The following is a 13,787-nucleotide window of genomic DNA, read 5'->3' as shown; positions in this document are numbered from 1 at the left end:
GGGTTTTGTAATGTCTGATGACAATGTACACATGCCTTTTCACTCTATTTTCCTCTCTCTCTCTCTCTCTCGCTCTCTCTCTCTCTCTCACTCACTCTCTCTCTCTCTCTCTCTCTCTCTCTTTTTATATTTCTCTCTCTCTCTCTCTCTCTCTCTCTCTCTCTCTCTCTCTCCTTTTTCTCTTTCTCTCTCTGCCTGTGGCGTGGTCTGTGGTCGCGCTGCGGTTGTTTTGTTTCAGTGTCAAGATGAGGGACTCAAAGTTAAAAGAACAATGAGATAGAGAGAGCGATAGCATCTCAATGTGCGCAGCGCGCTCTCTCTCCTCTCTCTCTGTCACACAGGAAAGGGTCTTGTACACTCTTTGAGACCCGAAGAAACGAAGACAGATGTTTTTATCACCCCATTCAAATGATAAAGGTGTGCATGCTGTTTTATACAAGCGTTATCTATGTGTGTTTATCATGTAGACTAATATTGTGGTTGACATCAATAAATACTTTTTATATACAGTGTTACAGAATGTCCCTGCTCTCCGCAATGTGAAGTGAAATAGTGGAGAGCAGGCTTTATTATGTTTGTGTTTAAACACACACAGTGAGATTAAAAGTCTTCTACTCAACAGCTAAAGAAGGAAATAACACACACGCACACACACACGCACACTATGCTATAGACACACACATTCACACACATGCACTATGCTGTACACACACACACACACACACACACACTTTTCTCTGGTCCCTGTGATAAGATGACAGTACGTAGACATGAAGTAATTCTATTTTTTGTTTTTTACAGCTTTTATTTATCATCAATACATGTTATACACATCCAATAATCATAACATTAGGCTACTGCAGCAGAATGCATAGCATTGGTGCAATACTAGCACGTATGAGAGTAATACCTGCTCAATAGAAAGGTTTTTATATTTGAAACATCTACTTAATTACAAATCCATAGCCAGAGACATTAACTTTGAACAGAATCCTAAATGTTTTCTTTTAGACAGTTGGAACTTCAGGCTGTTTCTTCGTTGTAATGAACAAAGAATAGAAAAGTAAGATGCTTCAGATTCATAAAGGGGAAGGAGATCCCTGTAAGGACACATACAGTAAATACAGCACTGTCTCTGAGTCTGCAGTGTGGGCGCTCTGAATTACTCCAATGGTCCTTTCCTGTGAGGCAGATACAAACAGTCAAAGAAAGTCAAATACACAGAGATGAATACAGCGACAAAGACACTGTCAAATAGAGAGAAAGTGATCAATCACATGTAATCATATTCATTGTGATCTAAAAGGCCAAACTGATCCTATTCTGAGACACTTTATGAATACAGGCTCAGATCTACTTCTGAGAAAAAGAGTAAGTCCCCGAGATTGATACAGCAGCAGGAAGATAGATTTTATCGTGTCGTGAGAAAAGGGGAGAGGAGAAGTGGAAGATGTCATCACAGATTTGTGAAGTTTACACGAGAACTTACTTGGCAAACTGATGTTGACACTTTTTGGGTAGTCCTGTAGCACATACAAAAACAAACAACAGCAGAGTAACTGTAATAAACATGAATACATTACTACATTTGTACATTATTACATTACTTATCGGCAGGTAAGGAAGGAGAGAAGACACTCACGGCTGAAGTAGTACAGTGTGGAGATCAAAGCCACAGCCAGGGCCAGCAGCACTCCAACCAACGGCCAGAGAACCTTGGAGCCACAGCCTGAAGCACAATAGAAAACCTGTTAAATAATGTTTAAACTGCTGGGACGTATATCGTGTCAACGTAACTAGTTCCATAACATTGGGGTTACAAACATAGCCCTGGTTCTCCAAAAGAGAGAGTGAGACCACTAATTAATGGGATAATATTTGTGGATTTAGCTTAAAACATTCAACCTGTTACAATAAAACAACTTATTGGACAGACGTGTTAAACTTATGAATCTTACCTTTTGGGGTTTGATAGTTGCTTTTGGTGCAGCGGCCGTTTGGGATGCTGTTTGGGATGTCTTGGGGCTGCGGCTTTGTGACAGGGAGTAATGTTGGCCGAGTTTCTGGTGGGTCACAAAAATACACAATGTGATGGATATAAGAAACACTGTGAGAGAGACAAAATGCACAAAAGATAATGGAGAGAGATTTGGACAGATGAAGAAGCTTGGAAATGGATCTGCAACCGGCGCAAAATAATATGAACTTATTGCATTTCTCTTCTATAACAAGGCTGAATTCCCCACTATCGTCCTGACTTCACTAGAAATGAAATTAATCCCAACCTAGCGCTATGAAGGGATAGGGGTTCGCTTATGGGGACAGCCGAAGAACCCTTTATTCTAAGAGTGTAGACCATGGAAAATCAGGAAATTGGTCTGTTCTCAGGCCATTCAAAAGATAATACAGGAAGGAGTATAGTGTAAGAGAGTTATAGTTACTGTTGTGTAACTATACTGAACAAAAATATAAACTCAACTAATCAGCAGGGTTGGGAAGTAACAGATGACATGAAATCCGTTATGGAAACTGTGTAACGTGTTACATAACCAGAGTTCAGATTACAGATACATTTGAAAAACTAGAGGATTACTTCTAGGATTAAATTCAGAAAGGAGGTTTATGAAAACAATCTTTGACACCTTTCTGTTTTATCAATGACATTCAAATCAGCTTTGAAAAAAAGCTCAATTTGTTCCACCTGAGGGAGTCTGACTATAAGACCGAATGCATTTGATGGATAGCGGGAAAATGTTGTATGCTACATTCCAAGCTCTGTCTTGCGAACTCTATCAGCATCCAAATTGATTATCCATCAGATTATCAAATTTGAATAAATGCTTGGAGGTGAGGACGACAGAAGTGGTGTAGCCTACCGGGTGATACGGATATCACTTATTATTGATATCTACATAGCACATGTATGTGAATCACACACTCTCTCATTGATCTATTTGCAACTTACGGATTGTGGTTGTTGTGTTGTGGATGGCTGTTCACAAATGTATATGTGTATTTTAACCCAATAATGACTGAATTTAAGAAGTTTGAGCTGCCTATCAATCATTGTTTTTGCGACCAGCGCTCTTGCTACAGCTGCATAGTGCAGATCCCAGTCTATGAAATTCAAGTTTGAAGAGTTCCCACCTTCTAAACTCCTCCGTGGTATTGTGCTCCATACTGTCATAAACTATTTAAATTTAAGAAGACCATGAGTGGGGCTTTTATTGCTCAATCTAATATGTTCTGATTCCAAAATAAGACTCAAAGGGACCATCAGTAGTTGCTACATCCACTGGACTTATACATGTATGATATATACCCATTGATTCTTGAAGAATATAACTTATAAATGCCTCACGAGTTTAGTTCAACTGTCACACCCCATGAGAAGCCGTAATATAAATGTGAACCAACACTGTATAGCCCCAAAACATGGTTAAAACAATCAATTTCATATGGATGGTCAGTCCTTGCATCCATAGCTCTGTCTATTGATCTGAGAATGGTTACATTTCTCCTGGCCAATCCCTCAGCTTTTTATTTATTTATACCAAAACACAGGCGGGGTGTCATTTTTGTCTTCTTCTAATTTGCCTAATCTCAGTTTATGTGAAAAAACAAGCAAATATAGTGTAGAGTGGGGGTATTCAACTCTTTCCCTATGAGGTCTGGAGTCTGCTGGTTTTCTGTTCTACATGATTATAATTGCACCCAGCAGGTGTCCCAGGTCTAAAGCAGAACAACTGGCTTCGAGGTCCAGAGTTAAGTTTGAGGGGGGTAGAGAATCATTGTACCATCTAAACTGCTGTGAAATATATTTTCCATAACCAAAAATATTGTATTTTCAACTGGTGTACAAAACTGAAAGCAAAAGACCCAAAAACGAGTGCACATAGATCAGATCTATATCTATTAGACTTGCTTTCAATGAGAATGACAGATCTATAAATCACATTTCTATGTGAATTTGGTCGGGTCGCCGAAAAAGTTATATATTGCAAAGTAATCTAAAACTAACTGAAAGTAATCAGATTAGTTGCTAAATTTGGTTAATCCAAAAGCTACGTTACTACTTGCAATTTTGGACAGGTAACTAGTATCTGCAAAAGATTACATTTAGAAAGTAACCTACCTAACCCTTCTATTTAGCCATAAGAAGAATGGGAAGCGTCAGTGCCATGCATGGGAATGGGTTCCTCTCACCTCCAGGTCTGAGAAGAACTCCTGGCCTCCACAGCTCGTTCTCTTTCTGGTTCTGGAGCATACAGGTGTACAGCCCTGCGTCCTCTGAACTTATGTTAATGAGGCGCAGTGAGAAAGTCATCTTGCTTCCCCCATCCCGCTTACTGGCCTGGAACCGGTGTTTGTCCACACTGGGTTCATGGCTGGTCCGGCCAGCATTGTTGAGGCTGAGAAGGAACTGGATGTCAAGGTTGTTGTGGAGAGTGCGGAACCAGAAGACCGTCTGGCAGGAGCGGCTGGAACACTCACAGGTGAGGACCTCTGTGTCGTTGATCCTGGGGTAGCGGACGAAGTCGGACTCTGAAAGTCTCTGGCAGGACACTGGGATAGGAGAAGTGAATGGAGGTTTAGTTTTGCTAAACAAACTGCCACCACATCAAAGGAGACAAACAGTATATAAACAATACTGATGGAATGAGGTCCTATTGCCATTTTTGAGTGCTGGACAGAGATCAAAATAATAAGAAGACATGATGGACGTCCGTAACACGTACGCTGTCCTACAATATTCTTACCTGACATAAGATTGAAACATTGTCTGCTTGTGCGTCAATATAAATTATTGTGCTTTCACCAGTATTGTGGACACCTGTTTATTAAATCAGGTAAATTATACATGAAATACTATACATCAAGCGAGATAGAAAGACAGAAAGAAAACAGAAGGTTTGAGCCTGCTCAATGTAAAAACCTGAACAGACACAAACCAATACTATCATCAAACCAGTAGTTTTGCAATAGTGGAAATGTTAAGTGACAGCGCCTTGGAACCATGAAGAAACACAAATGAAAGGTTAGTGGAGAGACTTATCTATAAAGGCGACATTATGAAGCAAACATTGTGCGAGACACTGCTGAAATGTTTCGCTTGGCTTCTTTATATGTAATGCGTCACAGAAATATGTATAAATATCTTAACTGCAGAGCTCGCGTTGGATTTAAGAATAGCTCTTGGTCGTCTTTGAATTTCCGTCATGTCTTGAAGACAATATTGAGGGTCTGTGCATTTTGATCCAGCATACTGTTTTTTATTTACTGCTATTTAATCATCTCAGACTAAAACATCATATCACTTAAATATTTTAAAGAACTTTATATAAAGAAACTTAAAGAAAACACAGGGGCCTCTTCAACACTACATTAAGCAAATAAATAACACACATTTAACATTCTGACTTGCACTAGTTGTCAAGGTGGGTCTAACGCTGTTCCTGAGGTCTCAACAGAGAAGAACTTGATGACAGTGGGTAGACAGAATATTGCGGTCCTACCTGTTGTCATCAAACACACCATTGTCCATACCAGTCCCAATGGGGTCATCTTGAGTGGCTGTGGACTTGTGGTGTATGTCTCGAGTGTTAGCTGAGGGTCGGCAAAAGTGCTTTCTTTTCCCTTCATGCATCTGCCAGAGAACAGGGGAGGAACTGAAGTAACATGGCCAAGTGCTGCCTGGGCAACACCCCTTGCCTGGGAAACACACAGCCACACACCAGGCCTATCGCACACGCACACACACACACACACACACACACACACACACACACACACTTGCAATAAAGACATTACGTCAGAAGATTTCCCCAAATAATAAATTAGATTTATGTCCTCTTGTTGATTGTTTGTTAGGTTTTGTCTGTATTTGCCACTTAAGAGATCACTGATTCATACAATATTAACACATAAAATAAAACATCAAATAAATACATTTTACGGTAACTTTATACTCCTAACTTAAAACCTGTATTGCGGTATGTCTAACTATTCTTCTATATTCCTCTTTAACCAAATCTCTACTGTTGATGTAAATGGCATGCTGTAGAAATGTTCAGACACTTTTTTTTAAACATTTCACTAGTTTTTGAGACTTACTCCACCAGCGATAGCCCTCATTCTGAATAAGGTAAAACTCATGGACCAACAGAAAGTGAACAATTTCATAATATCAACAATGACTTTATGTCTCAACCAACCTCTGGACTTCTAGAACCACCAGCATAGAAATTTCCGTCAAGGTCGAAAGTATTTAGAGTCCGTATAAATAGTACTTGTCAACACTATTTTAGCACTATATTGTATTGTTTAATACCAACACATTTAAAATCAAGACCTCATTTTTTTCTGGTGTGACTAGTTTGCACAAGTGCCAAGTGTGGATCACCTCTCCTAACCCGAACCGCTCTGCCCAGGTGTGTGACCTAGACCAGCTGCAGCAGCACTGAGTACTGGAGCACAGCTGCAGATCCAGCTACCTTAACTCCAGTTCATGTTAAAGCAATACATGCTTAATTAGTACTTCTGTCATTGCTAAAAGAGATAAATACCCATATAAATATATCTGAGAAAATCTACATTAATTGACTGTCAAGTAAATTCAACTAAGCCTTAACAATTTCATCAGAGCATGAACTTTACCGTAAGATGTAGTGAAACAGCTTTGAGGTCACTGTTCCTACAATAAAGTGATATGTAGCCTATATTTGATATAAAATGAATGAGCAATAGTAGTATATCTGTTTGATAGCAAATACAGTAGCTCACATTTACGTTTTCACATGTCTTTATACTGTGGCGTACAGCAGGTCAGCCACCAGGGGGAGACTCGTCGAGGCCTGGTAACATGGAATTTACATCATGAGGTGATGGCTCCATCTGCCAGGTCTCGACGGGCTCTCCAGCCAGGACTAATTGGGGCTGATTGCGAGCTGGTGAGTAATCAAGGGCGGCTTGCTCACCATCTGTGCAAGGCCCATAAAGCTGGCAGAAGGGCAGCACACAGGAGGAGTTGGGGAAGAAAGGACTCCTGTGTTATTGTTGACAGTTGCAGAGGTAACAAGAGGGAGGTGAGTTTTGTGCCCGACAGGATACAGCCAGACCCAGAATCCCAGAAGATGGCATCCCGGAGAGGTTCTCATAGGGGGGACCCATCATTTTCTTTTTGATCTATTATTTAAATAAACACCCTTGAAACTGAGCTAATCCTTCCCTGTCCGTGTCTGATCTGGGTAAATGTCTTGACCAAACCCCCTGATCTGCCACAATACCCTCTTTATGCCTTGGTTATATGGGCCACCTTTAATATATTAGCTAGGGAATAGAATTCAATAGCAGGTGAACGATTGCCACATTTTTTTGATTTTCTATTTTAATTTCCAAATTTCCATTCAGTAAGAACATTACCCAGATACACTGTAAAGTGCCTTCAGAAAGTATTCATACCCCTTGACTTTCTCCACATTTTGTTGTGTTACAGCCTGAATTGAAAATGGATTACGTTTAGATTTTTATGATCACTGGCCTACACACAATACCCCATAAGTGGAATGATTTTATACATTTTTACAAATTAATAAAACATGAATTAACTGAAATGTCTTGAGTCAATAAGTATTCAATCCCTTTGTTATGGCAAGCCTAAATAAGTTCAGGAGTAAAAATGCGCTTAACAAGTCGCATAATAAGTTGCATGGACTCACGCTGTGCACAATAATAGTGTTTAACATGATTTTTGAATGACTACCTCAACTCTGAGGTTTTCCAATGCCCCTCAACGAAGGGCAATTATTGGTAGATGGGAATAAAAGCAGACATTGAATATCCCTATAAACATGGTGACATTATTAATTACACTTTGGATGGTGTATAAATACACCCAGTCATTACAAAGATACAGGATGGAAACCACTCAGGGATTTCACTGTGAGGTGAATGGTGACAGAGTTTAATGGCTGTGATAAGAGAAAACTGAGGATGGATCAACAACATTGGCGTTACTCCACAATACTATCGTAAATGACAGAATGAAAAGAAGGAAGCCTGTACAGAATAAAAAATATTCAACAACATTACAATAAGGCACTAAAGTAAAACAGCAAAAATGTTGGGAAAGAAATTAACTTTATGTTCTGAATACAAAGTGTTACGTTTGGGGCAAATCAACACAACACATGACTGAGTACCATTCGTCATATTTTCAAGCATGCTGGTGGCTGCATCATGTTATGGGTATGCTTGTTACCAGCAAGGACTACGGAGTAAAAAAAAATAAAAAATGGAATAGAGCTATGCGGAGGCAAAATACTAGAGGAAATCCTGGTTCAGTCTGCTTTCCAACAGACGCTGGAATACAAATTCACCTTTCAGAAATAACCTAAAACACAAGGCCAAATATACAATTACCAAGACGACATCGAATGTTCATGAGAGGACCAGTTGCAGTTTTGACTAAAATCAGCTTAAAAATCTATGGAAAGACTTGAAAATGTCTGTAATGTTCAAATATTGTACAATCCAGGTGTGCAAAGCTCTTACAGATTTACCCAGAAAGACTCACAGCTGTAATCACTTCCAAAGGTGATTCAAACATGTATTGACTCATGGGTGTGAATACTTATGTAAATTATGTTTCATTTTCAATAAATTTGCAAAAATGTCTAAAAACATGTTTTCACTTTGTCATTATTGGGTATTGTGTGTAGATGGGCAAATTATGCTTTTTTTAAAATCCATTTTGAATTCAGACTGTAACACAACACACTGTGGAATAAGTAAAGGGGTGTGAATACTTTCTTAAGGCACTGAACATAGCAGGATGGTGAAGATATACATTTGGGGTCATTTAAAAGTGAACCTGTTCTACAGTGCAGTAAAAAATAAGTGCGTAAAAGTGTATGTAACTGCAACGTTGGGGCATATTTTAGAAATGCATTTCATTACATAGGTTGTTGTTATATAATTGCTATTGGCGTCACCTTGCGAGATGGTTTCTTACATTAACAATGTTCCTCGCTGCAGCTAAGCCAAGGCATTCTGAAAAAGTAACTTGTTGCTGCCCAGAACTGCATGGCAATAGTGCTTGGTTCTTTGGAGTCTGTGTGGGCTGAGGGGTATATGGGGAGAAACATGATCTAGGTGGGGGTCGTACAGGGGGAGGATGTGGGCACAGCACAGCTCTACGGGGGTCGAGGGTTTGAGAGAGAGGGAACCAAACCACATGATTCTTTGAAAACAGGAGATCTCAGAAGATCTCTCTTACACGCCTCAGAAAAGTCAAGCCTTTGTTGGGCTCTCAAGGTGCAAAGCTGAAATGCTGAAAAGCTGAAATTCTAATCTCATACGCATATATACACTGTATTCTATGCTATCTATTGCATCTTAGCCTATGTCGCTCTGACATTGCTCATCCATATAGTTCTATATTATTATTCCATTCCTTTACTTAGATTTGTGTGTATTAGGTATTTGTTGTGGAATTGTTAGATATTACTTTTTAGATATTGCTGCACTGTCTGAACTAGAAGCACAAGCATTTCACTACACTTGCAATAACATCTGCTAACCATGTGTATGTGACCAATAAAATTGGCTTTGATTTGATAAATATTTAATCTCATGTCTTTTCAGCTACACACAGTACAGGAGACCTAAGAATGTTCATGTCTGTTCAGGTACACACAGTCCAAGAGACCTGAGAATGTTCATGTCTGTTCAGGTACACACAGTCCAAGAGACCTGAGAATGTTCATGTCTGTTCAGGTACACACAGTCCAAGAGACCTGAGAATGTTCATGTCTGTTCAGGTACACACAGTCCAAGAGACCTGAGAATGTTCATGTCTGTTCAGGTACACACAGTCCAAGAGACCTGAGAATGTTCATGTCTGTTCAGGTACACACAGTACAGGAGACCTAAGAATGTTCCTGTCTGTTCAGGTACACACAGTACAGGAGACCTAAGAATGTTCCTGTCTGTTCAGGTACACACAGTTCAGGAGACCTAAGAATGTTCATGTCTGTTCAGGTACACACAGTTCAGGAGACCTAGGAATGTTCATGTCTGTTCAGGTACACACAGTTCAGGAGACCTAAGAATGTTCATGTCTGTTCAGGTACACAAGACCTTAGAATGTTCATGTTTTTTTTCCATTTGTATGATTTGTATTGTTGTTTGCAAAACAATTCTGAATGAAATGTTGAATTCAGTGTGTTAACTTGATAACAATGATCCAATAGATATTGATCTTGGCTGTCAGCTTGGCTGTCAAAACGTTGGTAATTAAATCTTTGCATCTGAGCTCCTAGAGTGTGCGGCTCTCTTTTATTTTCAAGTTTTCTACTCCGCTAGCCAGCACCTCGCCTAAATAGGTGTGCGTTTCTTTTTCTTCTAGATTGATCAAATATACACCAGCTGTAACTGCTGTATTTGAACTTTCATTCATTCTACAATAAACCGTAGTATGCCAAGTGTCCTCATTTTTACCTCCTGCACCTGTTTGACCCGACACAAATGCAAGCTCACACACATGCACGCACAGACACATTTTCTGCAGACGTCGCTCTCTCTCTCTAGAGTCTAGACACTCAAAATTAGATCCATGTAGATAGAGGTATCAGGCCTCCTCTATATTTAACCAGATTCACTAGTTGTATTACCTCCTTCAACTGGTTTTTATTACACTGAGATTAACAATCCTACAGTATTGTAGCTACGGTAACTAGCGGTAATAGTACGCTATTTGTAGCCCTGATTCCTGAGAAGGATCTGATGTTTTTTAGCCAACATAACAGATTTACATTGTAATTTAAAAACTAGAATAGGACTTTTCGTAAAGACAACATGGGTGTGTTTGCTCTTCTTGAAGTATTTTTCATGGTAGTGAAAGAGGCCCTGAGATTACAGAGTTGGATTGACCAACTGCTCCCCCCTATGGTACATCTTGGCCATAGCACAGCAAAGAGGTGAGCTCTCCTTTCCAAACCTGCCTTACCATTACATTTATGGTCTTGCTACAATGGTGAGAGAGATTTTCAGTCAAGAAAAAGTAGGAGGTAAAATTACAGAACAATGTTGTGTGTAATTGCAGGGTATTCTTTGAGAGCTGAAATCAGATAGTTTTTAATAAAAACGTAATTTTATGTGACGTCAGAGATCCAGTCTGCCCACATTAGTTGCTGGTCAACTCCATCATGGAGTTGAGTTTAATTGGCTAATACTGGCTAAGAGTGCCCCACAGCAAAAGCACCGATGGGAGTCTAAAACCAATAAATAAGGATTAAAAATAGTTTATTTGCCCAGCAGCCCATTGTGTCAACAAAAGAGTAGGGAGAACATGTACAATCAGAAAGTATTCAGACCCCTTCCCTTTATCCACAAGTTGCTACATTACAGCCTTATTTTAAAATGTATCAAATAAAAATCCTTGTCAATCTACAGACAATACCTCATAATGACAAAGCGAAAAAACAGGTTTTTAGACATTTTGAAAATGTATTAAAAATAAAACAGAAATACCTTATTTACATTAGTATTCAGACCCTTTGCTATGAGACTCGAAATTGAGCTCAGGTGCATCCTGTTTCCATGAATCTCCCTTTAGATGTTTCTACAACTTGATTGGAGTCCACCTGTGGTAAATTCAACTAATTGGACATGATTTGGAAAGGCACACACCTGTCTATATAAGGTCCCACAGTTGACAGTAAATGTCAGAGCAAAAACCAAGCCATGAGGTCGAAGGAATTGTCCGTAGAGCTCCGAGACAGGATTGTTTCGAAGGCACGGATCCAGGGAAGGGTACCAAGAATGCAGTGGCCTCCGTCATTCATAAATGGAAGACGTTTGGAACCACCAAGACTCTTCCTAGAGCTGGCCGAACGGCCTAACTGAGCAATCAGGGGAGAAGGGCTTTGGTCAGGGAGTAGACCAAGAACCTGATGGTCACTCTGACAGAGCACCAGAATTCCTCTGTGAAAATGGGAGAACCTTCCAGAAGGGAAGCACCACCAATCAGGCCTTTATGGTAGAGTGGCCAGATGGAAACCATTCCAGCCCGCTTGGAGTTTGCCAAAAGGCACCTAAAGGACTCTCAGACTATGAAAAACAAGATTCTATGGTCTGATGAAACCAAGATTGAACTCTTTGGCCTGAATGCCAAGTGTCACATCTGGAGGAAACCTTGCACCATCCCTACGGTGAAGCATTGTCGTGGCAGCATCATGCTGTGAGGATGTTTTTCAGCAGCAGGGACTGGGAGACTAGTCAGGTTTGAGCGAAAGACGAACGGAGAAAAATACGGAGAAATCCTTGATGAAAACCTGCTCCAGAGCGCTCAGGACCTCAGACTTGGGTAAAAGTTCACCTTCCAACAGGACAACGACCCTAAGCAAACAGCCAAGACAATGCAGGAAGGGCTTCAGTCTCTTAATGTCCTTGATTGGCCCAGCCAGAGCCCGGACTTTAATTTGATTGAACATCTCTGGACAGACCTGAAAATAGCTGTGCAGCGACGCTCCCCATCCAAGCTGACAGGGCTTGAGTGGGTCTGCAGAGAAGAAATGGGAGAAAAATCCCCAAATACAGGTGTGCCAAGCTTGTAGCGTCAAACCCAAGAAGACGCAAGGCTGTAATCACTGCCAAAGGTGCTTCAACAAAGTACTGAGTAAAGGGTCTGAATACTTATGTAAATCTGTTTTTGCTTTGTCCTTATTGGGTATTGTGTGTAGATTGATAAGGGGGGGGAACAATTTCATACATTTTAGGATAATGCTGTAATATAATAAAATGTGGAAAAAGTCAAGGGGTCTGAATTATTTCCAAATGCACAGTGTAACCAATATAGACAAACCTTCTTTTAGTATTTCTCCGGTATGTTTCCTCAAGGATAAAGCCTCCACTTCTATGTAAAATATAATTAAACAAAAACACTATAGTAAATACTACAGTAATTTCTGAAAAAATACTACAGTAATTACTACAGTATACTACAGACCTCAAAAACACTACAGTAAATATTACAGTATACTACTGTTTTCTTTTACTATGGTAATTATACTATAACTAACTGTAAATACTAGTTTTCACAGTCATATTTTTCCAGACTTTAGTCTATAGTATTTAGTATTGTTTCAACAAAACACCAAATATTTAAATTTCTCATAGAAGAATTGTGTTGCGTTCTTCCAATAGAGTTCCAGACACTTGTAGGATACACTGTATGCCAAGAAGCATTTGAAGCTGTTCTGGCAGCTCGTGGTGGCCCAACACTCTATTAACCCTTTAGATCCCAATAGAATGATGCTGTAGATTACTGAGAATTTTCTAGATAAAGCTACATTTCTCACACATTTCAAACAAACAGACATAGCTCAAAACAAAGCACAAATGACAATTACACAACCTCTTCTTTAATATGACATCACATTCATGTCAATAGGACTAACACTAATTGTGTCTTCCATTGTGTAGACACACTATCAAAAAACGATTAACACTCAACTCAACAAAAAAAACTAAAGTATTTGAATTGGAGTAAATTTGACTAAATTACTAAAAATGTATGAAGTATAATATATTATACTTAGAAATATTATTTAAATATAAATAAAACAATTCTCCAAAATGTGACCAGAGGACAATATTCCGAAAGTATTTCAAGACCCACACAAAGTAGGTTATGTGATCGTTAAAGAAGTAAGAATCGTTGTCAATTTGGACCTCTGAACAGTTGATGTTGAGATGTGTTACCTGAACTCTGTGAAGCGTTTATT

General features: G+C 39.5%; 1 protein-coding gene across 1 annotated transcript; it reads right to left on the bottom strand.

Annotated features, from left to right (window-relative positions):
- Positions 1–784: 784 nt before the first annotated feature.
- On the bottom strand, positions 785–5,709 carry LOC110528449 (uncharacterized). Its single transcript, XM_036984031.2, has 6 exons — positions 5,517–5,709; positions 4,207–4,566; positions 1,959–2,063; positions 1,643–1,729; positions 1,490–1,523; positions 785–1,181 (listed from the first exon to the last, which is right to left on the bottom strand). Exons 1-6 carry the CDS (start codon positions 5,641–5,643, stop codon positions 1,163–1,165), a joined length of 732 nt encoding a protein of 243 aa, XP_036839926.1. The 5' UTR covers positions 5,644–5,709; the 3' UTR covers positions 785–1,162.
- Between the last annotated feature and the right edge of the window lie 8,078 nt (positions 5,710–13,787).

This window comes from Oncorhynchus mykiss, chromosome 7 (genome assembly GCF_057628025.1).
Source record: "Oncorhynchus mykiss isolate SJ-2025 chromosome 7, ASM5762802v1, whole genome shotgun sequence".
Taxonomy (NCBI): Eukaryota; Metazoa; Chordata; class Actinopteri; order Salmoniformes; family Salmonidae; genus Oncorhynchus; species Oncorhynchus mykiss.
Note: the sequence above shows the minus strand (reverse complement) of the source record. Positions and strands in the feature narration are given on the sequence as shown.